This window comes from Phanerochaete carnosa (genome assembly GCF_000300595.1).
Source record: "Phanerochaete carnosa HHB-10118-sp unplaced genomic scaffold PHACAscaffold_8, whole genome shotgun sequence".
Lineage (NCBI taxonomy): Eukaryota > Fungi > Basidiomycota > Agaricomycetes > Polyporales > Phanerochaetaceae > Phanerochaete > Phanerochaete carnosa.
The window spans coordinates 857,095-878,579 of record NW_006767635.1 but is presented as its reverse complement, the minus strand read 5'-3'; the positions used below and the strand labels follow the sequence as shown (position 1 = coordinate 878,579).

General features: G+C 52.3%; 7 protein-coding genes across 7 annotated transcripts; 3 read left to right on the top strand and 4 right to left on the bottom strand.

Annotated features, from left to right (window-relative positions):
* Window positions 1-20: 20 nt before the first annotated feature.
* Window positions 21-768, top strand: PHACADRAFT_198521 (uncharacterized protein; the record flags this gene model as incomplete). Its single annotated transcript, XM_007398746.1, has 4 exons — window positions 21-134; window positions 221-271; window positions 345-436; window positions 561-768. Coding segments are annotated over 4 exons (465 nt in total), but the record flags the coding sequence as incomplete, so codon positions are not given.
* Window positions 769-1,107: 339 nt separating this feature from the next.
* PHACADRAFT_164399 (uncharacterized protein) lies at window positions 1,108-2,210 on the bottom strand (the record flags this gene model as incomplete). Its single annotated transcript, XM_007398745.1, has 6 exons — window positions 1,108-1,350; window positions 1,400-1,497; window positions 1,617-1,732; window positions 1,786-1,859; window positions 1,915-1,968; window positions 2,199-2,210. 6 exons carry the CDS (start codon window positions 2,208-2,210, stop codon window positions 1,108-1,110), a joined length of 597 nt encoding a protein of 198 aa, XP_007398807.1.
* PHACADRAFT_126290 (uncharacterized protein) lies at window positions 2,171-5,052 on the top strand. Its single transcript, XM_007398744.1, has 5 exons — window positions 2,171-2,485; window positions 2,538-2,975; window positions 3,031-3,171; window positions 3,352-3,621; window positions 3,675-5,052. Exons 1-5 carry the CDS (start codon window positions 2,240-2,242, stop codon window positions 4,881-4,883), a joined length of 2,304 nt encoding a protein of 767 aa, XP_007398806.1. The 5' UTR covers window positions 2,171-2,239; the 3' UTR covers window positions 4,884-5,052.
* A 167-nt stretch (window positions 5,053-5,219) lies between these two features.
* On the bottom strand, window positions 5,220-8,310 carry PHACADRAFT_211715 (uncharacterized protein). The gene is made up of 16 exons (XM_007398743.1): window positions 8,104-8,310; window positions 7,859-7,931; window positions 7,684-7,805; window positions 7,571-7,629; window positions 7,482-7,515; window positions 7,341-7,425; window positions 7,270-7,284; window positions 7,185-7,225; window positions 7,036-7,136; window positions 6,750-6,928; window positions 6,519-6,696; window positions 6,258-6,468; window positions 6,058-6,203; window positions 5,968-6,005; window positions 5,696-5,914; window positions 5,220-5,664 (listed from the first exon to the last, which is right to left on the bottom strand). Coding segments are annotated over exons 1-10 (633 nt in total). The 5' UTR covers window positions 8,206-8,310; the 3' UTR covers window positions 5,220-5,664; window positions 5,696-5,914; window positions 5,968-6,005; window positions 6,058-6,203; window positions 6,258-6,468; window positions 6,519-6,696; window positions 6,750-6,927.
* Window positions 8,311-9,160: 850 nt separating this feature from the next.
* PHACADRAFT_164394 (uncharacterized protein) lies at window positions 9,161-10,175 on the bottom strand (the record flags this gene model as incomplete). Its single annotated transcript, XM_007398742.1, has 4 exons — window positions 9,161-9,187; window positions 9,237-9,974; window positions 10,026-10,067; window positions 10,140-10,175. 4 exons carry the CDS (start codon window positions 10,173-10,175, stop codon window positions 9,161-9,163), a joined length of 843 nt encoding a protein of 280 aa, XP_007398804.1.
* A 295-nt stretch (window positions 10,176-10,470) lies between these two features.
* Window positions 10,471-14,686, top strand: PHACADRAFT_186606 (uncharacterized protein). The gene is made up of 4 exons (XM_007398741.1): window positions 10,471-10,572; window positions 10,627-11,133; window positions 11,192-13,738; window positions 13,762-14,686. The coding sequence occupies exons 2-4, from the start codon at window positions 10,717-10,719 to the stop codon at window positions 14,143-14,145; spliced, it is 3,348 nt and encodes a 1,115-aa protein (XP_007398803.1). The 5' UTR covers window positions 10,471-10,572; window positions 10,627-10,716; the 3' UTR covers window positions 14,146-14,686.
* Window positions 14,687-15,144: 458 nt separating this feature from the next.
* On the bottom strand, window positions 15,145-18,066 carry PHACADRAFT_260864 (uncharacterized protein). The gene is made up of 24 exons (XM_007398740.1): window positions 17,894-18,066; window positions 17,337-17,831; window positions 17,205-17,283; window positions 17,134-17,147; window positions 17,032-17,079; window positions 16,928-16,981; window positions 16,854-16,863; window positions 16,781-16,798; window positions 16,691-16,716; window positions 16,617-16,642; window positions 16,519-16,553; window positions 16,443-16,467; window positions 16,379-16,390; window positions 16,307-16,322; window positions 16,207-16,258; window positions 16,043-16,146; window positions 15,927-15,986; window positions 15,846-15,873; window positions 15,753-15,789; window positions 15,678-15,698; window positions 15,601-15,625; window positions 15,425-15,533; window positions 15,339-15,371; window positions 15,145-15,285 (listed from the first exon to the last, which is right to left on the bottom strand). The coding sequence occupies exons 2-24, from the start codon at window positions 17,405-17,407 to the stop codon at window positions 15,208-15,210; spliced, it is 981 nt and encodes a 326-aa protein (XP_007398802.1). The 5' UTR covers window positions 17,408-17,831; window positions 17,894-18,066; the 3' UTR covers window positions 15,145-15,207.
* Between the last annotated feature and the right edge of the window lie 3,419 nt (window positions 18,067-21,485).

Genomic DNA, 21,485 nt, shown 5'->3' with positions numbered 1-21,485 from the left:
TCACCCGTGCGATCATCAAGGAGATCGAGCGTGTGCACAACCCGTTCTGGCTTGGCACGCCGCACAAGAGCACCGAGGACTTTACCTACCAGGGCCAGTTCATCCCCAAGGGCACTGTCGTCATCATCAACGCTGTGAGTAGCTATCTGGCTGTCCGGCTATCCAGCTTGGCCTGGTGTCTCCGCAGAGTGCACATACTGACACATCCGCGCTCTTCTAGTACACGATGCACATGGACCCGAAGCGCTACCCCGAGCCCGAGAAGTTCAACGTGAGTCCTGCTCTCCTGTGACGGCGCACCGCACATACGCGCAGACACTGAGCACGTCTCTGCACTCCTTTAGCCCGACCGCTACATCAACGATCACTACACCAACACCGAGTCTGCCAACCTCGCGGACCCGTACCAGCGCGACCACTGGATGTTCGGTGCCGGGTATGTCTCCTCCTCTTCCTCTTCCTTCCGCTCCTCCTCTTCCTCTTCCTCCCGCTCCCACTCCCGCTCCCGCTCCCACTGCTCTGCTCCGCACGACACTGTTCACTGACAACCTGCTTCGCAGTCGCCGTATCTGCCCCGGCATCCCGCTCGCCGAGCAGGAGATCTTCCTTGCCATCGCCGGTCTGCTCTGGGCCTTCAACATGGAGCAGCTCCCCAACGAGCCCATCGACCTGACCGAGTACGACGGTCTGTCGGGCCGCTCGCCCGTTCCTTTCCGCATCAAGATGACTCCCCGCGACGGCCGCGTCAAGGAGGTCCTTGCTCTCTAAATTGGCCTGTGAACTGCCACCGCCGCAACTGCCGCCGAACAAAGGACCGGTGGAGCAGGCGGCGATCCCTGAAAGGCGCAAGATGGCGCATCTGTATCACTTATATCTGTACCAGTTTCTCGAATGGGGTCTCATTAGATATAGAGTAGGACTGTCTGATTAGTACTGTTGCATTGTCATAGAGGTTGCATACACGTAGTACACTAATGCATTCATATGTTGCATCTGCACTCGTGAGCACATCTCCTGGCAGGCCAGCGACGAGGTCTCCGGTATTAGCAGCAAGACGAGTGCAGCAGAATCATGTTTTCTTTGACTCTGAAGGCCTGAAGCTGAAGATCAGCTCTCCTCTTTTGATTTCAACAGACTACCCCCTTCTCTAGCTTCCTTCTCGCGAAGCTCTCTCCTTCGCTTGACGTCCCAGTTATACACTCGCGCTGTGTTAACTTCCATGACCGTGATCTGCTCGCGCAGGAACTCGAGGTCCTCGATAACATTCGCCAGATTGCTTTCCGCACCCTCGAGTTTGGACTTCAGCAGCGCGATCGCTTGGGGAATCTTGTATGATAGCATCACGTTGGCCTAGGCGGACGATGAGATTTCAGCCAAGTGCGGTCGCAATTAAGCGTACCCCTAGCCACAGGTAGACCGTGTCCGTGTCTTCTAATTCCGCTTCTGCATATAGCGTGTCGTTCAACTCGAAGGTTGTCTTGAGAGGTTTCTTCTCGCCTGCATCTCCCTCGTCGTCTGAATCTAGGTCTTCCTCGTCAACGGGAGCCTGCTTTTCTTCCTGAGCACCAATAAGTACTCAGCTGGACATCTACGAAGGCGATGCGCACAGAACTAACTCACTCGCCTCTCCTGCAGGAACTCAATCATGGTCAGCGTCTTTTTGATATCGGGAATCTTTTCCTCGAGACTTCGCCGCCGTTGGGCGAGATTATGGTCCATGTAGCGATACTTTCTGTGCGTAGTGCATTGAAAGATAGATCTCAGAAGGCCCATCGAGAAACATACGCAAGAGCAGCCTGGAACTCTTTCAGAGCACCCTCAACTTTTGGCTCGGCCCCCAAAAATTCAGCAACATCCGCCTATTGCGTCTGGCTTCAGCGCAAGACCAAGTCACGAAAGTACAGACATATTCACAATGAACGGTGCCTTAGGGATGCCCCTCGCGTTGCGCTCTTGCGCCTCTACTGCCTTGCTGGTCATTTGTATGTAGTATCAAGTTGCAAGTACGTGTCGACACGTAAAGAGAATAGCAAGTACCAGACAGTCGCGGTCGAAGAAGACTAGAGACTAAATCTAGGCGCTTAATTTGTAAGCGTCTATGCGGCTATCACCGATAGAGAAACGCCGAAAAGCGGTTTAAATGTCGCTTTTTGCCAGCAATTTTCTCTTGACGCAATGCTCGTTCTCTCCTCTGTTGCCGCCATCGACATTTCACCTCGCAGACCCGGATAGATACACCATGTCTCGTCTCATAGTCAAGAATCTACCCGCGTACCTCACACAGCAGCAGCTTCGTGAGCATTTCGAGTCCAAGGGCGGTCCTGGCGGCGCGCTTACCGATGTCAAGGTCGTACTCAAGCCCGATGGCACCTCCAGGCGATTTGGATTTGTCGGGTACAAGACTGAGGTGGAGGCTGAAAAAGCGACGAAGTGGTTTGACAGGACCTTCATTCATTCGTCGAGGATAAACGTTTCAGTCATTGAGGTTCGCCTTTCTGCGCGAAATACGCCTAGCTTCTCCTGACTTCGAGTCCTAGGGCGCGAAAGATGCGCCTGCGCCACGACCGAACAAACGCTCGCGTCTTGAGGGACCACCGTCAGAGGGGAAGCCCGTCAAGGACAAAGTTTCGAAGGAAAAGGCTAAGCCCTCCACTAAGGGCAGAGGGAGAGACAACAAGGACGAGCGGCTTGAGGAGTTCATGCAAGTCATGCAGCCCAGGAAAGGTCCCTCGTGGAAAGACGTCGATACCGTCCCGTCTGCGGATGCTCAAGGTGTCGCTTCAACTTCGAAGGTCAGAATGCAAGGGCGATCTGCAAAGGAAGACGAAGAGCCTTCAGATGCAGACGTCTCCGGCGGCGAACCTGCGTCAGACGTTGACTGGCTAAAGCGTCACATGAAGCCATCGCTCACTCTTTCGGAGTCCGCAGACATGGTGTTCGACCAGTCGGATACAGAAATGGATCAACTATCTGAAGTATATTTTTATCTTCCTATAGGACTGACTGAGATGCTCATGTAGACTATCTCAGACGCCCGCGAAAAGTTCGCCAGAAGACGAGGCGAAGAGTACTATTCTCCGCACTGGTCGCCTCTTCCTGAGGAACTTGGCCTTCACTTGCACCGAGGACGAATTACTCGGGTTGTTCCAGCCATTCGGTGAAGTCTCTCAGGTGAGCATCTGGCTTGTGACTGTACACGCGACCAGTGTTGTCGCTGTCGAGATGACATACAAGAATAGGGACAGCAGACCTTCGGGAGTGCTGATTATTCTGGGATATCTATAGTAGAAATATTTTTCTGATTTTTTCTTCCATCTGCTGTGAACACTTCCCTAATCTTTTGTTTCGTAGACGCACATACCCCTCGACTCGATCACGAAGACGTCGAAAGGTCTCGGCTACGTCACCTTCGCAGACCCCGAGAAAGCTGTCATTGCGTACGAAACACTCGATAAGATGTCTTTTCAAGGTCGCTTGCTCCACGTGCTGCCGGCCATTAATAGGAAGGGCAAGGTGGCGGTAGAGGAGGTAGGGAAGAAAAGGACCTTAAAGGATGAGCGTGAAGCAAAAAAGAAGGCAATAGCGGGCAAGGATTTTAACTGGGGAATGCTATACATGAATGTACGTACCCGTCCGTATATTAATATATCTTTTTCTCAGTCTTCTCTTTTCAGAGTGACGCCGTAGTATCATCCGTCGCCGACCGTATGAACATTTCGAAGTCGGACATCCTTAATCCCGAGTCCGACAACGCCGCCGTCAAGCTTGCGCTTGCGGAGACACATGTCATCCAAGAAACCAAGTCCTTCCTTGAGACAAACGGTGTTGTCCTCTCTTCGCTGTCCGGACCACGCGTCGCACGCAGCGACACGACGATCCTCGTCAAGAACATCCCGTATGGCACCTCTGCAGACCAGATTCGTGAACTCTTCGAGGCTCACGGGAAGCTGCGGCGTGTTCTAGTGCCGCCGGCAGGGACGATGGCTGTCGTGGAATTCGTGCATTCAGATGAAGCCAGGAAGGCGTTCAAAACTGTTGCATACCGGCGCATGGGCAACTCGATCACCTATCTTGAGAAGGGGCCTGTGGGCATGTTCGTCGATTCTGTCCCTGTGGCGAATGGCTCCGTCACCATTGCGAGTGCTGCACCGGTGAAGATTGCGGACACCGACGCACCATCCCCCAACGATCCACCTCCGAACGCTGGCTCGACGCTGTTCGTGAAGAATCTCGCTTTTTCGACAGCAAGCGAGCGATTCGTCGCGGCGTTCCGGCACCTCCCCGACTTTGCGTTCGCGCGGGTGCAAACGAAGCCGGACCCGAAGAAGCCCGGCGACGCACACGCACGGTTGAGCATGGGCTATGGTTTCGTGGGCTTCAAGACGGCAGAGGGCGCGAGGAAGGGTCTGAAAGCAATGCAGGGGTACGTGCTCGATGGGCACGCGCTTGTCGTCAAGTTTGCGGGGCGCGGGGCGGAGGAGGAGAAGGAGGACGCAGGCAAGGTCAAGAGTCGGACGACGAAGATGATCGTAAAGAATGTGCCGTTCGAGGCGACGAAGAAGGATATCCGCGACCTATTCGGCGCGCATGGGCAGCTCAAGAGCGTCCGCCTCCCGAAGAAGTTCGATCACCGCTCGCGCGGATTCGCGTTCCTCGAATTCATCACCCGCCACGAGGCAGAGAACGCGTACGCGGCCCTCAGGCACACTCACTTGCTCGGGCGGCACCTTGTTCTCGAGTGGGCCGAGGAGGATTCGAGCGTTGACATCGAGGAACTACGCAAAAAGGCTGGGGTTGGCTTTGGCGGCGGCAAGGAGTTGCCCGGGAAGAAGAGGAAGCTGGAGATGGTTGATGAAAGGGGACTGGTAGACGATGATATGTGATTTTGAGTTTACTAGTTTTGCTGGCTTTGCTTCACGCCTTCGCCAGCGCACGTCTGGCCGATATTGTCGAGTTTAAGCCCAACCTTCTGGACCTGTTCATGTTCTTTATGCACTAGCCCACAGCTGCTGTGCGTGCAAATGTTGAGACGGTAAACGTATTCGTCGAATCACCGCTGTCAGCACTAATCCTCCGACGCCACGAAGCATCAGCTCAGGCAGCGGAATTAATTCGTGTCCCTTGCTTGATGATTGCTTTGTCAAGGTCCATCGTGCCTCGGCACATTCATTGTGATTCAAGTGCCCAGGGTCAGCTCGGCATACAAACTCATCGGGGTAGGTTAACTTAGTTCGGCAGGACGGCGCTCGAGCTCCTCGCTGTAGGCACGATTATATATGACAATCTGCAATGTCCCTGTCTGATACTTGTTCTACGTATGTGAGACAGAACGCCAGGCTGATATATAATGCAGAGAACGCGAAGGATGGAAGGACTGGATATAAATTCAGTAAGGACAGACAACGCGCTGCGGCCTCTCTCAAGGCAGTAGCGGACTATTGGGCTAGATCACATCAGACGTAGGCTCGATACCAGCCACCTTGCACGGAATTTCGGCGTACCGACCACCATCCCACCCTCGGTACAAGCCCCTACCAACTGCCGAGTAGATTGGTAACAAGTCTACATCAGACGACGGCAACACTAGCTCCGACACCCTCGGAAAGTTTTGCCCTTTCTTTGACATTGTGGTTTCGGATGGCACTGTCAAATTGCTCGAGAAGGCTATAGACTGTTGAGCAACCAGGAAACGTACAATGCGCAAATGGCGCCCAGCGCCGAGCCGATCAGGGGAATAAGGAAGATAGAGCTGAGGGCCTTGATCGACGCCTCGCGAACCGGTTCGCGGATGCTGTCAGGGAGGGTCGAGATGACGGTGATGCTCTGCTTCAGGGTATCAACAAGCTCGGGCGTCATTCCTGGGACTTGCGAGAGTTCGCTGCCGAGACGGTTGTTGTAGATTGAGCCAGCGATACTGTGGGATTGTGTGAGCGACTGTGGTGTGCATGCGGACGGCTAGAAACACACCTCAGGCCGATGATTCCTCCAAGGTAAGAAACGAACGTCTGTGAGGTATGAGATTCATGCCGAGTCGTCAGGAGTTCGTAAAGTACCTACCAAAATACCCGACGCCCGAGTGGTCTCCTCGACCTTATCTGCCCAATCGGCCTGTATAGCAACGTAAGAGGACTGATACGAGCCGCCTGCTTCCATGTCAATAGCCACGGCTGGTGCCAGCAGTAGCACAACGCACCAAAACCAGCCTGTGAGTAGATGGTCAGTCAATTCCAGACAGTATAGAACCCTATCTAGCGTACCCTTATGAAAATTTAGTAGCCGATGAGCTTGGCGTTGGCGGTGGAAGCATCGGACGTGAAGATCAGGGCTGCACCAACGACCGTTAATAGCGGCGTGAGAAGCACAAGGTGCCAATTTCGGCCGGTAGCCTGGGGCGGGTTGTTGAGGCGGGTATATGGATATATTAACGGTGAATGCATATCGTAGTGATATACGATGCCACACCAGAAGCTAACCAATGAATCAGAGCGGCATCCTGCAGAGATTGAGAGGGTACTCACAGATAACGAAGGAGAGCATCAGTGGAAGAATGTCGATTCCTGACTGCACCCTATTTTTCCGTTAGTCTGGTACCAAAGAGGGAGGTAATACTGCGACACAAGGGACACCAACATGGCTATATGCATACTCTAATATTTGACATACTATCGAGACAATAAGAGACGTCAACAGCCAAAACTGAACTGCATTGTCAACTTAAACTTCAAGCTAGGTCTGGAGTAGTCACGCACTGCTTCCAATGAGGCACCAATCTGCATCCGCCTGCGGAAGATAGAGTATGGGAGCAAGGCCTCCGCCCCACGGAATCCTTCCCATACCAGAAATACGACCACAAGCATACCGGTGACGCACAGAGGCGCGATTACAGAGGCGCTTGTCCAGGGTTTGATCGATCCGCCCCATTCGAGGCCTAGTAGAAGGCACGTGGAGAATCCGAGACAGAGGGCAGTGCCAAACCAATCGAGTGTGCCGTACCCAGGTGAGTTGGTGGAAATGTACAGAGAGACAAAGGCGTACTAGTTGAAACGCGAGAGGAGACTGCGACCAGCCAGCATTGAGATATCTGGTTTGCGGTACGGCAGCCAAAGGACCATTGCCACTGCGCTTGTGCCGCCAATCTATAAAGTGATGAGCACTAGGCGGAAACGCCGCGCGCCGTGACATACCAGGAGATTAATGTAGAAGCACCACCTCCAAGACACATGGTCTACCTAAATCAGCAAATGCGCCTTGCCGAGCCTCCCTACTCACTAGTCAATACTCCGCCTATATGCACAGGAATCAGTCTCTGCTACTGTCAATGGTGAACCACAGCATCTCACCTAACAGAGGGCCAATGATACTCGCTGCCGCAAGCAGCACGCCGAACCCGCCGAACAAGGCTGGGCGATCCTCGAGCCGTGTAAACTGGGAAGACTGTGCTTTTAATAACCCAAGAAACCGTGGCTAATCGGGTCACATACAGTTGCGATGGTTGCAATGGAGCAGATGGTAATGCTGCGGCGGTCCTGTCAGCGATACTAATTTGCAAGCCTGAATCTCAAGTACTGACCCCGCGGCACCGCATCCAGCTACAGCCCGACCAAGGATCAGCACTTCCATCGACGGGGCCTAGTAGGCACATTGTCAGCACATGACGCTGATGAAGCGACTGGTCTTGCTCACCGCCCCGCACAGGACCGACCCGACTTCAAAGACAATGATCGAAATGATATAGACAACTTTAATGGGTATCGTCTTGACCAGCTGTCCGACGCAGAGCATGAGCCCTGCTTCTGTCAGGAAGTCTGGCATAACATCAGGAAAAAAAATCCAAGTGAGGGACGGCGAATCAGCTTACAGGCTGCGGCGACCCATGTGGTAAGATCGAGTGCGTCGAAGACAGAGACGATGCGCGGTAGGGCAGTGGCAACCTGGTAGAGCCTCAGCCTCAGCGACGCGATATGGAAGATGAACCTTACGATAGTCTGATCAAGGTTCACAAGCAGGGATGATAGCAACAAAGAGCTCGTGCGAGTCGTAGTTCGCATTCATCTGCATGTCATCTGCGAAGACATGCATACCTGAAGACGATGGCGAGCTTACCGCCACGAAGATACTCAGGCTCTGGGCGGAGGAGGTCGACATGAGACCCACATGCGCTTTCTTGTTTATCCGGCGACGTGGGGTAGTAATCTGCCTCTTCATGTTCGAAAACTGGCTTTCAGACTGCGGTAAAGACACCACCAGGTGTCGCTCGGCATACTACCCCGTCGCACAACCTTTCAACGGCTTTTGAGAGCAGTGCAGCAGCGGAATGAACACACCTGTCTATCTGCCTGAGGGAGCTGGCAAAGAGTTCTAGCTTGACAGCATTCAACACTTTCGTTAGGGAGGGCGCACTTGAGAGGTATGCAGCAGCATCATGGAACTGAGAAAGAGTGGGGATACCCCGCAACCTCTGGTCACCGCGCGTATAAGTATACCAGCGCCGACTTTGACGGTAAATCCGTGAGATCAGGAAGCACATTCTCCGTTCCGATGGTTTCGGGATCAATAGTACGGGAACACAACAGCGCCCTGGTGATGAGCATGACTGCGCCAAAACAGCCCAAATTTGGAAGCGCGCCAGACCTTTGGCGACCCTCTAGGCTCGTCCCCGTCCGGTCCGGTCTTTCGGGCCTCTCTCGCTTTTGCCATTTTCGGCAAGCGCTCGAGGCTCTCTGACCGTCGTGCGTGGGAAACCACGGAGCTTGCCGAGCGGGCTGGCTGGCGAGTCTACGACCTCTACTATTGCAGAATCCGCTGAAGTGCTATTCCATCTCCCAAATCCTCTGAGCACGTTTGGAACAGCAGGATCACAGACCGGGCTGTTCTGAAAAAGTCCGAGGAAATGGACACAAAATGCGTCGGAGGTGACGTACACAGAATGCTCACCTAGGCGATCACACAACAAGTGTGACCCTGTCGTAAGAGAGGGATCGGTAATAATCACATATTGGTTGTAAGAGACGGTTTTGAACATGCCGAATAGCCTAGGAATATTCATTACGCCACATACCGAAGGTATCTCCGCGAAGATATAGAGGGCTGGCTAGCAGCAAGTGTAGGATTAGTTAGATGGATCTATGGTGTTCGTTATAGCCTCGCCGTTTAGCTCGAATCAGTCAGAGGCGGCGGCCAAGAAGCTCTAACGGGATGTTAGCTGGGAGAGTTTGATTTGCGAGTCTACGACTCACTTCTCTTTCTTCGAGAAACTCGAGGTACGTTAACGCGACGGCGACATAGAAGCTGGGCTGTATCCCAAGCTCTCGTTCCTCGCGACGATCCACCTCGAAGATACCAAAGGTCGACCCCACCTTCCACGCTGGCGTCCGATCGTGATAGGTCAAGAGCGGTACGGGTGTCAGTACGGGAGTTGCGGCTGTTGATGATGTCGACGGTTGTTCCTCAGACACCTGCGGAATAGGTGATAGCGTGAAAGACATGTCATGAGACGGAGCATGGTTTTTCAAGGCAGCCATGACTCGGGCGAGCACAGAGAGTTGCGTATGTGTTGGAACGTGTGCCCTAGAATGCGGAGTAAGGATGAACGGCCTGATAACTTGAGCGGTGGAACGAGCTTCGGGGATCTCTTCGAGTCTTGCTTGTACACTTCGTGGAGACGGTGGTTGAATCCGGACTATGGGATTGGTAGGCGGCGTCGGAGGGTATGAATGAGGGGATGCATCCCCGGCTAGCGTCGCGTCTGAGTCCATAGAGACCTTCGGTGATGAGACAGACACGCGAGTTTGCTGGGAAGGCATGTTCGTACGGCAGGCAAAGGTCAATGCTGCGTCCGCATGGTACGGCGATGACTGTGGGACTGGGGTAAGCGAGATGAATGACCCAGGCGGGAATGTTGGCCCGCGAATGCGGAGGTACCACCCTCGCTTTGGCCGGTGTATTGTCCATTGAATCGTAGACGTCGCGTTTTCCTGGACGGAATACTGAGGGCTGATGACCAGCTCGACAGCAGGTTGACTCACCACAACATGTTCGACGATTTCTTCCTCGCCTAGGAACCTTTCCTTCAGACCTGCGTCGTACGTTATCTCGCGCACAGACTAGTGGTCGAGGAAGGCCACCTTGTACCAGACAACACGCTCTGTCCCTTCTTCAGATACGTTTATTCGCATGTCGGACAGCACGTCTGAGCTGGACGCGTTGTCAGGTGGATATGTAGGGTGATATCAGAGGCATGGCAATCCTGACCTTTGTACTGTATATCTTGCGAGGTGAGTTGCGGCCTGAGCTTCAGCGGCTGCCATTGCACGTCGTCGACCCTAAATATCTGCTGAGATATTCTGTCTCCAAAGGTTTCCGTCTGGACTGGACGGGAGAGAGCTCGAGAGGAGACGGGGACTGCTTAGTCAGTGCCACGTGTATTTCCTAAAGAGGCACTATGCGCCATCACAACGCTGGGACCGTCCTCGCTGTCCTTGTCATCATCCACGACCTTTCCCGTTCCAGTCGCTCAGCGACGGCGACGGCGAGCTCATCGACGAGCCCGACGCTCTTTACTCGCTTTCAGAGGTGTGCTGCTTTCTTGTTTCTTTTATCCCCGCCGCTGAGCCATCCGCGTCCAAGGTTCAACAACAGCCTGGTTACCGAGCGAATCACGGGTTCAAAACGTACTCGTCCCTTCCTGGCAGCTCAACTCTGTCGTCCCCGACCACCATGGATCCTTTCTCCTCCAATCTGCATCCAGACTCTGCTGCGGGTCCTTCGAGGTCTGCTCGTCCGGTGTCGGTGCAGCCCATACCATCTGCGACTCCTCCGTCCGCGTCATCTAGGAAACGCGCATCCCACTCAGTGGTCCCCGCTCACCAACAGGAGGAGCAACAACCAGTCTATAGAGATGTCTACTCTCATCCTGCTGCGCTTGAGTATGCTGCTTCTCACCCGAAGCGCACTATTCCAAAGTTCGGACCGTACTTGCTACTGAGGACGCTCGGTGAGGGTGAATTCGGCAAGGTGAAGTTGGGGCTACACATGCAGTGGGGGGAGGAAGTCGCGGTGAAGCTGATACGCAGGGGGAATGTCGAGTCTCCAGTGAGGATGAGCAAGATTGAGCGGGAGATTGAGGTCCTCCGGGTGCGCCTTTCGTCTCCTTTAACAGCGGGCATGTCCTCAACCGTGCCGAATACGTCAGACACTCAAACATCCTAATATCGTGCGATTATACGACGTCATCGAGACCGACAAATATATTGGCATCATCCTCGAATATGCGTCCGGCGGTGAGCTGTTTGACCACATCCTTGCTCATCGCTATCTCCGCGAGAAGGACGCCTGCAAGCTCTTTTGCCAGCTCATCTCTGGTGTCTGGTATATCCACCAAAAGAAGATTGTGCACCGCGATTTGAAGTTGGAAAACTTGCTCCTCGACCGCAACCGGAACGTCATAATTACTGACTTTGGTTTCGCCAACCGATTCGAGCACCGCGCAGACGATCTGATGCAGACAAGCTGCGGATCTCCTTGCTATGCCGCGCCCGAACTAGTCATCTCGGACGGCCTATATGTTGGCTCGGCCGTCGATATCTGGTCTTGCGGCGTAATCCTCTATGCCATGCTAGCTGGCTACCTTCCCTTTGACGACGACCCCGCCAACCCTGACGGAGACAACATTAATCTACTATACAAGTATATCGTGAATACTCCCCTCTCATTCCCAGACTACATATCCGAAGAGGCGCGGGATCTACTGTCTATTATGCTTGTACCCGACCCAGCCCGCCGAGCCGATCTGCCTACTATCATGGCGCATCACTGGCTGGCACCCTATGCGCACATTTTCAGCAAGAGCGTAGACGACCTGGAGCGTATGGCTATGGAACAGCATCACCAGAAACGCCTGGCATATCAGAGGTCGATGAAGCAGGCCTCCTCGGATTCCAGCGCCAACAAAATCGCCCGCAGTCAAAGCGCTGCCACTGGTAGCGGCTCGCGCAGCCACCGCACCCAACCCGAATATCTGTACGAGACCTCTGCAGATATGTCTGTGTATTCTACCCCTCCTTCTGCTCGTCGGGGTGTCAACTCCGCTATCGTCGTACCCAGCTCTTCTCCAATGGCTGTCGACGACGATCCGTTCGCTCCCCCAACCGGTGCGGATGCTTCTTCGACTTCCATTCCACCCCCACCGGGTCATGGTGATGATAATGCACGTGAGAAGCAGGACCCTCATACCCCGATAATTGCGCCTGTGAAGAGCTCACCCGACTCAAAGCGCAAGGGTGGTGCCTTTCGCCATACCATTCAAGTCGAGTACGGTACCCCAGGAGAAGAACTACAGCCACAGAGGTCTCCCGTCGTGGACGGCGGCTCAGCAACTTCTCCACGTAGGTCTTCATCTATTCGAGACCGACCCACTGTTTCGGCGCGCAAACCGGTCCCTTCTATGGAGCAGGTCAACCAGGCCAGCCCAAAACCTTTACCTGCTACCCCAGTCGGCTCTCAGAAAGAAAACGCTGTGCCCAAGATTCAGGAGCAGTCCAAAGGGGAGCCGGCAGAGCCTGTTCTCTCCATCGAGGTTACCAGCCCGCCAATTCACCCCGCACGTCCCGCTGTTGAGCAACCGTCGCGAAATGGAACGACGTCATCGGGATCGGGTGGGTCGACGAGGAGCCGCCACAAGCGAGGCATCTCCATGGACAAGATCGGCATCGCCAAGCTATTCAGTCCGTCTTCGCCCGACGTCCAAAAGCCACAGACAAACGGGACTATCTCTCGAACGTCATCGACATCTCAAAAGTCGTCGGCGGACCGAGCTCCGTCTCGGGACACTATCACCGGAAAGAACGTCAACGACGTTCACCGGCGGCCGTCGACTCTGCAAGTGCCCGTTTCGCCAGCAACCCCAAGCGCTACCACGAGCGATGCCGGTCTGCTTAGCCCCGACACGATGTCTAGCACGAAGAAGAGCAGACGAAATACGCTCACGGTTATGGTAGAGCCGTTTCGTGCCTCTCTCAAGAGTCGCACCAAGAGTCGCAACGTCACTCCGGAGTTTGCTCAGGAGAAGACCCCAACAGAGAAGGAAAAACCGATCGAGCCAGCCCCTCCTCGGACGCCTTCCGCGGTGCCGAAGAAGAACATCGGTCCTTCTGCGACGCCGCATTTCTCGTCAACAGCCGACGTTGGCTCCGTCCCCGCTTCTACGCTTAAGGCCAACAAGGTTATGCAATGGTTCCGCTCGAAGAGCAAGGGCCGCGCGGTCGTCGACTTGGCGGAAGATGCAGAGAAGACCCCAGTGGACGCCCGACCTGATAATGGTTTGCCCGCCTCCTCTACGAGTACGGTCAGTCAGAACTCGCCCGAGAAGGGCCCTTCGCCGTCTTCCGCACACCCCGCGCGCGCCGCCTCCAATGCCGAGCCGTTGCACGAACGCAGCTTCGCCAGCGCCCTAGGCAGTCGCTTCGGTGGTTCATCTTCCGCGGTCGCGCGGGGTACGATCCGCGTGCACCAGGGTGCCGTCGACCAGAGCACGATTACTACTGCCCCACCGCCGGACGTTATGAAGCAGGTCAAGAAGGTGCTCGAGGAGATGGGCGTCGAGATCCAGATCGAGGGCGAGTACAAGTACCGCTGCATCCGGCCCAAGCGCAAGAAGACCGCCTCTGGCACCAACGGGTTGCGCGAGGCTGGCGGCGGCCTTGCCGCGTTCACAATCGTGGGCTCTGCAGCATCCAACGGGGTGGGTAGCTTTCCGTGTTTTAGTCGCAGTCTGCTGACAACTGTTTGATGACCAAGGTCGACAAGCGCGGCCTCCCCGTACCCTCGTCGTCTCACTCCTCGAGCGGAGGTGGTATGTTACGCGGCCTGCTCATGCGGCGCCAGTCCTCGCAGGTTTCCGCCGTCGCCGAGCCCTCAAGCGCGCCTGATGCGGCCCTGGCGGCTGTTGTCCCCGCTACGGATGCCCCTGCACAACTCACCGGTGAGCCGATCTATGGCAGCCAACAGCATGATCAAGGCGATGAAGTACGGTTCTCCGTCGAGCTCACTCGCATTGACCGTCTGGATGGTACCTACTCGCTGGACATCCGTCGCTTGAAAGGAAACCTTCGAAGCTACAAGTTCTTGTACGACACGCTCCGACAGTAAGTGCTTGGCCGTTTTCTTCCTGCACATGGCTGATGGGTCTTCTCCAGACGTGCGGACCTACAGCGGTAATCAAGAGTCTTGAATATTCCACTAATGTAGGTTCCTTCGTCTGACCTGTAGTGTCGTAGCCCCTTCACTATATACCACCGTAATCTCTGGGTTTTGGCGTCTTCTCTTTCTATCGCTATCATTTTCTTATTCTGACTCTCATTGAAGTTGGTATCCCATGCATCTCTCCATTCTTCTTTCTGTCAACATCAACATTCGGCCCCGCCGCTCTACGCTACGTATGTTATTTACGGACACTATTTCTCCTCTAGGCGGGGTCACTTTGGAGAGTTTCCGTCACACGGAGGCTGTTCTGAGGTCCTTGTGTTTATCTCGTATACAATTCATGTCCATGACCGTCACAGTACTGCATCTTTCTCTGCATCGTCCTCTGGTAATAACGTATATCTAGCCCTCTCCTACTATTATGTGACTGCACCTTGACAGACAATTTAGAATCGACTTGCGTCGTACCCCTCAGTGTGCGAATGCCCAGGCACCTTATTCGGGACACGTTCTCACGACATCTGAATGTGCGCAAGACGGCTGCAGTGGTGTCCAACCTTGGGAAAGATTCGCTGCTTATATCAGACGCGGCACTCTTACTGGGTACTTAAATACTCAACGGTCTCCTCGTCGGTTGCCGCAGCCGGCGCAAGATTGACGGGTATGATGGATGCTCCCTACATGAAGTCCCGTCGGATGGCGATGCACAACAGGCGTCCACAACAGCCCACAACGACGGTGCTGCTGCTGAAGTTTTCCTCCAGATTTTGCGTGCGCACGTTGTTCACACACGTTCATTCCTTGTTTCGCCTTTGATTCGGGACTAAGACTATATGTCATATCATACTTGTACGCGGCTGCCGAATAAGTAGCGAACGCCTGCCATCTCGATGACGTAGATCACACTGGCAGCGGCCCGTTCATTCAACAGGTGCGACAATGGCTGGGTAAGTAAAGTATCGTACATGAAAGCAGTTCGCTATCAAAAGCAAACGGGATTGTAACGGTTCAACAGTACCCATCGGAGAACTTGACGACCTGGGTATGAGTCTCTGACTCCACCTTGACTGTGAGAGGCGTGGTTGCCTGCTAGGCTGTTAGCAAACGTCGATCTTCACCAGAAGAGGCATGTGGCGCACCGATGAGGACTTGGCGTGGTGGTTGCCGCGGTTCTGTCATAACGGCAGGTCAGGCACAGCCAAGTCAACAGCGCAGGAACTCTCACGATTGTGGCCCTCGTTCCGTTTGGAGTCGACAGCACGCTGTTGTCCAGGTCGCTCAGATGGATGGTGACAGGATCGTCGTCATGTCGAACCCAGTCCCGCGCATTAAGGCTTGCGAGAAAGATGAGAGTGACAAGTGTCAGCCGCTTGTGTCGCGTTGGAGAAAAACGAGACGTACGAGCCAAGTAGCGCATTAGAGTAGACTAAATGTGCCCATTTAAAACATCAAATGACGTCGGGAGATGGACCACTTACTCGCGCTGTAGGGGACGTAGACTACACCCAGATGTTAGCAAACGGGCGATGCAAAGCGGTCAAGCTAACGATTACCTGAGAAGAAAACCATATCATCCGGTCGTGTCAGTCGCTATTATATCGACTCGGTGAGCAAAGCGTACGATGATAACCGCATGGATGACTGACTAGAATAATCGTAGTAATGGGGAAGATCCTGCAAAACGCATGAGTCTGAAAGGAGGGCGTGTGGCGCATATTCTCACTAACATTGCCAATAATCCAGTGTTGACAGTGTAGGTCAGTGTCCATTCTACCACAGACCGGGTTCTGTGCTGTTCGTCAGCTACGAAAGTTCAACATACCGGTAGAGATGTGATGCGAACTTGGACAGGGTCGTCATCTTGGCTTTCCATAGGTAGTAGCATAATGCGATAGTCAGCGCGAGGTTTGCGAGAATATCCACGCTATGCGTAAAGTATATGAGCCACTATGGTGCACTTCCGGGTCAGCCTACCACATTGAGACATTGCATTGCAAATCAACATACATTGATGCGAGTGACAGATTCTTCAGTTGCTGTGAGAGGCGATGGAATGATTCTGCAATTATTTAGCAATAGGGACGAGTCCCAGAGGACTCTCGCCTACGTTATTAGAGCAAACGCTACAGAGGCGATAATTAGCATAGGACTAGTTCAAAGTAGAGGACGTTTGACGTACATGCCGCCACACCTGCCGCATCTGAATTAGTTCGAGGAGATAGAGTGGCCCACAGATGGCGTACCAAAGGCTATCCCAGTGAGGGTGCTCTAGCGAGTCTAAAGTGAGCTTTTGTAAAGCTGTCACCACGGAATGCCCACCAGAACTACCATCAGACGACGGTTCCTATCGCTCACTGACAATGGCAACAGCCGTGGATGTCAGCTTTGACGCGTATGCCTTCCTCATCAGGACTTACGGATCCAAATGCGGAAGATGAACCAGCTGCGTAGGTGGTCAGAAGAATATTCCACCCGTGGAACGACCACCTACACCTGGACCATCAGATTGCTCATGACCTGTAGTAGCAGACGGGCATAATTAGGAAGAGCGATCAGCGGAGTTGAAGGCATTTCGACGTACACCGAAGAGGGTCATGAACTAGAGAATGAGGATAATCAGAACGAAAGGGGAATAGCCACGGAAGTGGGCTTACTGCGCTGCTTCTAGGGAAAAGGATAGAGATAAGCCTACGATGTAGCCGCTCATATAACCTCAACTCTTGCTCACCTAGGCTGATGTGTGAAGTCCTCAAGGACATTACCGAAGTTCGTGACGGTGTACCTGGAGCTTGTAAGCTTCCATGTCGCCTTGACTCTGCTGAAGCATCCCACCAATAGGTGACATGTATTGAGCATATCAGATGTCCCGTATTGAGTAACCTGACACAGCGAGGTCAGCCATATGGACGCAAACTCAAAATTACATCCACTTACCAGATAGTCCAGATCTAGAGATGCGTAAGTCTTTGTACCCTCCGATTCCACCGCACAGAGGGGTTTCTCACCGAATACTGCATTAGCCTGCTTGCCCGCTCGTTATTGTGCAGAAAGATATAGCATTGCAAGCAAAGGATGCCGAACAAACTAGAAAGGGCAATCAGAGCGCAACTTCCGAAGAAAGCGATGCAGGAGCTTACAGGGTGTCAGCGAACGTCCCAATCTCGAATGCGCCGACTGTGTCGGCAATCGTAGTGGGATCGTGCGTCATAACGAGGGATAGATGAGGGGTGGTGGCACGAAGCGCACCATTGCGCCTTATATACAACTCAAAACATCATGTGTTGGTGCTATCAGGCGCGGCCATCGCGTGGTTGACAAGCGGAGAGGACGTGGTGAAAAAGGGTTCGGAAAGCGCCTCGGACGGAAGATCCACATGGGTATGACCGCCGATACCTCGCATCTTGGCCGCTCTCAGGACTGCCTCTGCATACACCGGATACGTCTCGAAGCAGCTGAGCAGGGATTATTGGATTGCGTGCATTATACTGCGCGCAGGTTTGTACCAATTGCGCGCATTTGACTCCGAGTTCTAGAGGGAGGGTGATACACAAAACAAGATTGTGCGTCATTCGCAGAGCAATGGATTGTACGGTACCGAAAGGGCTGTGCAGTATTGCATCTGCATCTTGTGCCTGCGTGATAAGAGGCAGCAATCAGTCGACAACCTTGATGGACTTGATGCCAGACAACCCACCTTTGGTCGTGGAGTGATACACATGATCATAGGCTGATTCGTAGCTAAATTGAGTTGGGCTGATGAGATGCGAAATGCTGGGTTTGCGAAGTACACAGGGTCCAGATCATGCAGTCTCAGGGTCGACAGCACATGAGTGGCAGAAAAGTGAGCGACAGCGGCGATGTCCGTTGCTGCTCGGCCATGGTTCTTGCTCCCGAGATCCACTCCTTCCATACATGGTACGAGCACCGGTAAGCCCGGCCCCCTCATTTTTTCCGGATGATCGTTCATCGGTGCCGGTAGTGATGTGCGGGCCGGGCCTCAAAGCCTCCAAGCCCGCCAAGCCCGGCCCAAAAAGCCTGGCCCAAGTCAAGCCTGGCAGCGGGCTCAAGGCTGGGCTCGGAGCGTAGTCAAGCCCAAGCCCGGCCCGGAAGCCCAGGCTTGGGTGTGCTGGCTCCGTTACCGTTCCCTGAGTTCATAATAAGGAGAGAGCGACCTAATATGCACATAGAAGACAAAATGTAGATATTCTAGATGTAACGGCTCCCGCCGAGCACGATTGTGCGTCACCATCTGGTGCCTGCCGTAGGCGCACGCTCGTGGACTTCGCTGCGACTCGACTTGTTCCACAGGTGTAGATCTTCTGGAGGTTATAATTTAGTGAGTACATGCAGTATTAATCTACTACACCCAAATACATTCCCTTTTGATAGCACCGGAACACTCGTTGTATTGTGAGCAAGCCCGGGCTTAAGCCCAAGGCTTGGGCCGGGCTCGGGCTCGGCTCGGGCTCAGGGCTCGGCTTGACGTCGCCACAAGCCCAAGCCCGGGCTTTGAGCCCAAGCCGGGCCCGCACATCACTAGGTGCCGGCGTGGGCGATATCACCCTTAGCTGTCAAGATGGATTCGGTGACAGAGGTCATCAAGATATCAGCAGGTACTTCCATTAATTACCGTCCGATGATACCGTAGAAGAGGTACTGTATCTTATCAGGAACTCGGACACCTAAGATCGTTTGATATCTCATACAACACAAAGACATATTTTCTATAGAAAAATGCCACAGGTAGGTTGAGAACTAAGTAAATGTACATATGGGGCCCAAAAATAAATTTTACTTTGCGTCTACACGAAGCTCGGAAGCTGTGAATATTTTGCCTGCAGGAGTGCTTTACCGCTCGTTCACTAGGAACTCGGACAGCCGTTTGATCTAGGCGCCCAACGCTGCGCCAGGGCAGTCGGATGGCTCGACAGTGCTTGTCTCATGGATACAGCCATTTTCTTGCATGTAGAAGGGCTCGCACAATGTATTTAAATATCAGAGATAGTTGAAGTACATAGATTACTGCTTTCTGCGGCGTGGATTGCGGTGTGCTGCAATGGGTAGCTCTGCTACAACAAGTGGGTAATCCTCCAACTAGGATGATGTGGGCCACAGCGCAGGTGCTCGGTGGGTGCAATTTCTTCATTCCTTGCCATACTGTGAAACTTCTTTCTATTATTTGCACTGCCTTAGTATAAATTTTTTACTCATGACAGCAATCTCAGTATTTATACAATAGTAATATCTAGTATAGTAATATGCAGGACAAGGTTCAAAGTTCACAAGCCTTAAAAGCCTGGTTCAGAATCTCAAGCTAAGCTTGGACCTCATCAGAAAATACTCAAAGGTGCAAACAAAGGCCCTTACTTTTAAAAGACCTGAAACATACTGAACTTTGATGGAGTAACACCACTAAATGCCAGTGAGTGCATATTAATTTAGATGTGAATGATCTTGCCATACAAAAATGTAAGGTACATGGTTTATGAGTGTAAATATCTATTGTATTTATTACAAGCCTTTTAACCTATCAGCCTATGCCTGTAAGGTCAGTTCAGATTTGCTTAATACTGGACTGCCTGGTGAAAGCTTGTGATAATAATCTCTTAGGTACAATTAGAGTTTAGATAGAGATTGAATATTGAATGAGCTAGTTTATATGCTATACTGCATTTGTCTCATGTACACTTAGCTGCTTCAATGCATAGAAACACCATAGCTTACTGGTTTGTTTGACTAGAATACATAATATACACAGTTTGCCCTAAACTGAGAGATTGTAGAGTCAAATTGCATAAGCACCAGAAAGCCTTCTTGAACTGATGGCACTCCTTAATTTTCACTGCCTTTTTTTCTCTTCCAAGAATGAGCCAAAACATCTATTTTACAGACTCCATTTAATTTTGAGCTTTTGCTGAAAGCATTCTTCTTCTCTGTATCAGAATATAGCTTACTCTATAGATCTTCGATTATTCTTTTCAAGATCAAATTCTTTTAAGATCATGGTCCCAAGGTCTTTAACCTTTCAGATTTGCTTCCAAATTGCTTAAGATAATAAGTCTAAGCTAACTTTAGTTGTACTAGACCTTCACTTATATAATGCTCAGATCTTCTGCTGGCCACCTCAATTTATTTCACCTTCATGTTAAGACTGTCAGTGATAATCACACTCCAACACACAACTACAGCTAGAATAGTTCTGCCAGAGACTAGAACAGGCAGCTACAAGGAGTAGGCAAGAATAACCATAGGCTAGAGCTAAGGCTCAACAGCAAGAGATAGTGATGTGCAGGCCAGGCCTCAAAACTTGCAAGCCCACCAAGCCTGATCCAAAAAGCTTGGCCTGAATCAAGCCTGGCAGTGAGCTCAAGGCCAGACTCAAAGTGTAGTCAAACCCAAGCCTGACTTAAAAGCTCAGGCTTGGATTAGGCTTAGGTGTGCCAGCTCTGTTACTATTCTCTGAGTTCAGAATAAGGTGAGAGCAATCTGATATGTACATACAAGACAAAATATGGATATTCTAGACTCAACAGTTCCTGCCAGGCACAATTGTGTACCATTGTCTGGTGTCTGCTATAGGTGCACACTTATGGAACTTGTTGCAACTTGACTTGTTCTGCAAGTGTAGACCTTCTGAAGGTTATAATTAGTGGTTGAGGGTCCGGTCCGGTCCAGTCTTTTTTAAAAATTGGGTAGGACCAGGACTCAGACTGGTCAAGGACCAGCATCTGTTTGTGCAGGACCGGACCAAGACTGGGTCCTGGTCCTGTACAGTCCTCCGTGCAGTCCTGGACCGGTCATAACCAGTCTAGGACCAAATGCGGTCTTAGACCGATTCAGACCAGCTCAGACCAGTCCTACCCTGATAAATATGACACAAATAAACAAATTTTGATTTTGAACTGCATGTACAGGTAGACTAGCAGTATACTAAGCTAATTTCTGGACAAATCAGTTTTGAGACCACACTACTCAGCCTAATGAGTCAAAGAGAAGACAGTGTGTGAGTCTCAAGAAGGCCAGAAGAGTGTACCAGATGCCTATCTCAGAAGTGCTATATACCATTCATGCATTGCCAGACTGTCTTTATGTACTGTAAAGCATCACAGAAATACTGTTGCGTAGAGTCTGATATTGAGGGAGTGTTTGACATGGCTGAATATTTGATGAACTCAAAGGCAGGAGCTCAAAAAAATAGTCACAGCCGTGATCTGTGTTGTTAAGGATCAGAGAGGTATTTGGCAGGTAGACAGCTACTTCACGGTTATGTCATACATATGAATGAA

Coding starts and splice junctions, on each gene's coding strand:
- PHACADRAFT_126290 (XM_007398744.1), top strand. CDS start 2,240: ATGTCTCGTCTCATAGTCAAGAATCTACCCGCGTACCTCACACAGCAG. Junction 3,172..3,351: donor CATTCGGTGAAGTCTCTCAG/GTGAGCATCTGG, acceptor TTTGTTTCGTAG/ACGCACATACCCCTCGACTC. Junction 3,622..3,674: donor GGGGAATGCTATACATGAAT/GTACGTACCCGT, acceptor TTCTCTTTTCAG/AGTGACGCCGTAGTATCATC.
- PHACADRAFT_211715 (XM_007398743.1), bottom strand. CDS start 8,205: ATGAAGAGGCAGATTACTACCCCACGTCGCCGGATAAACAAGAAAGCG. Junction 7,806..7,858: donor CACATGGGTCGCCGCAGCCT/GTAAGCTGATTC, acceptor ATGTTATGCCAG/ACTTCCTGACAGAAGCAGGG. Junction 7,426..7,481: donor CCATTGCAACCATCGCAACT/GTATGTGACCCG, acceptor CAGTCTTCCCAG/TTTACACGGCTCGAGGATCG.
- PHACADRAFT_186606 (XM_007398741.1), top strand. CDS start 10,717: ATGGATCCTTTCTCCTCCAATCTGCATCCAGACTCTGCTGCGGGTCCT. Junction 11,134..11,191: donor GGGAGATTGAGGTCCTCCGG/GTGCGCCTTTCG, acceptor CGAATACGTCAG/ACACTCAAACATCCTAATAT.
- PHACADRAFT_260864 (XM_007398740.1), bottom strand. CDS start 17,407: ATGACGCACGATCCCACTACGATTGCCGACACAGTCGGCGCATTCGAG. Junction 15,987..16,042: donor AAGATGACGACCCTGTCCAA/GTTCGCATCACA, acceptor CGAACAGCACAG/AACCCGGTCTGTGGTAGAAT. Junction 15,534..15,600: donor TCTAATGCGCTACTTGGCTC/GTACGTCTCGTT, acceptor CTTTCTCGCAAG/CCTTAATGCGCGGGACTGGG.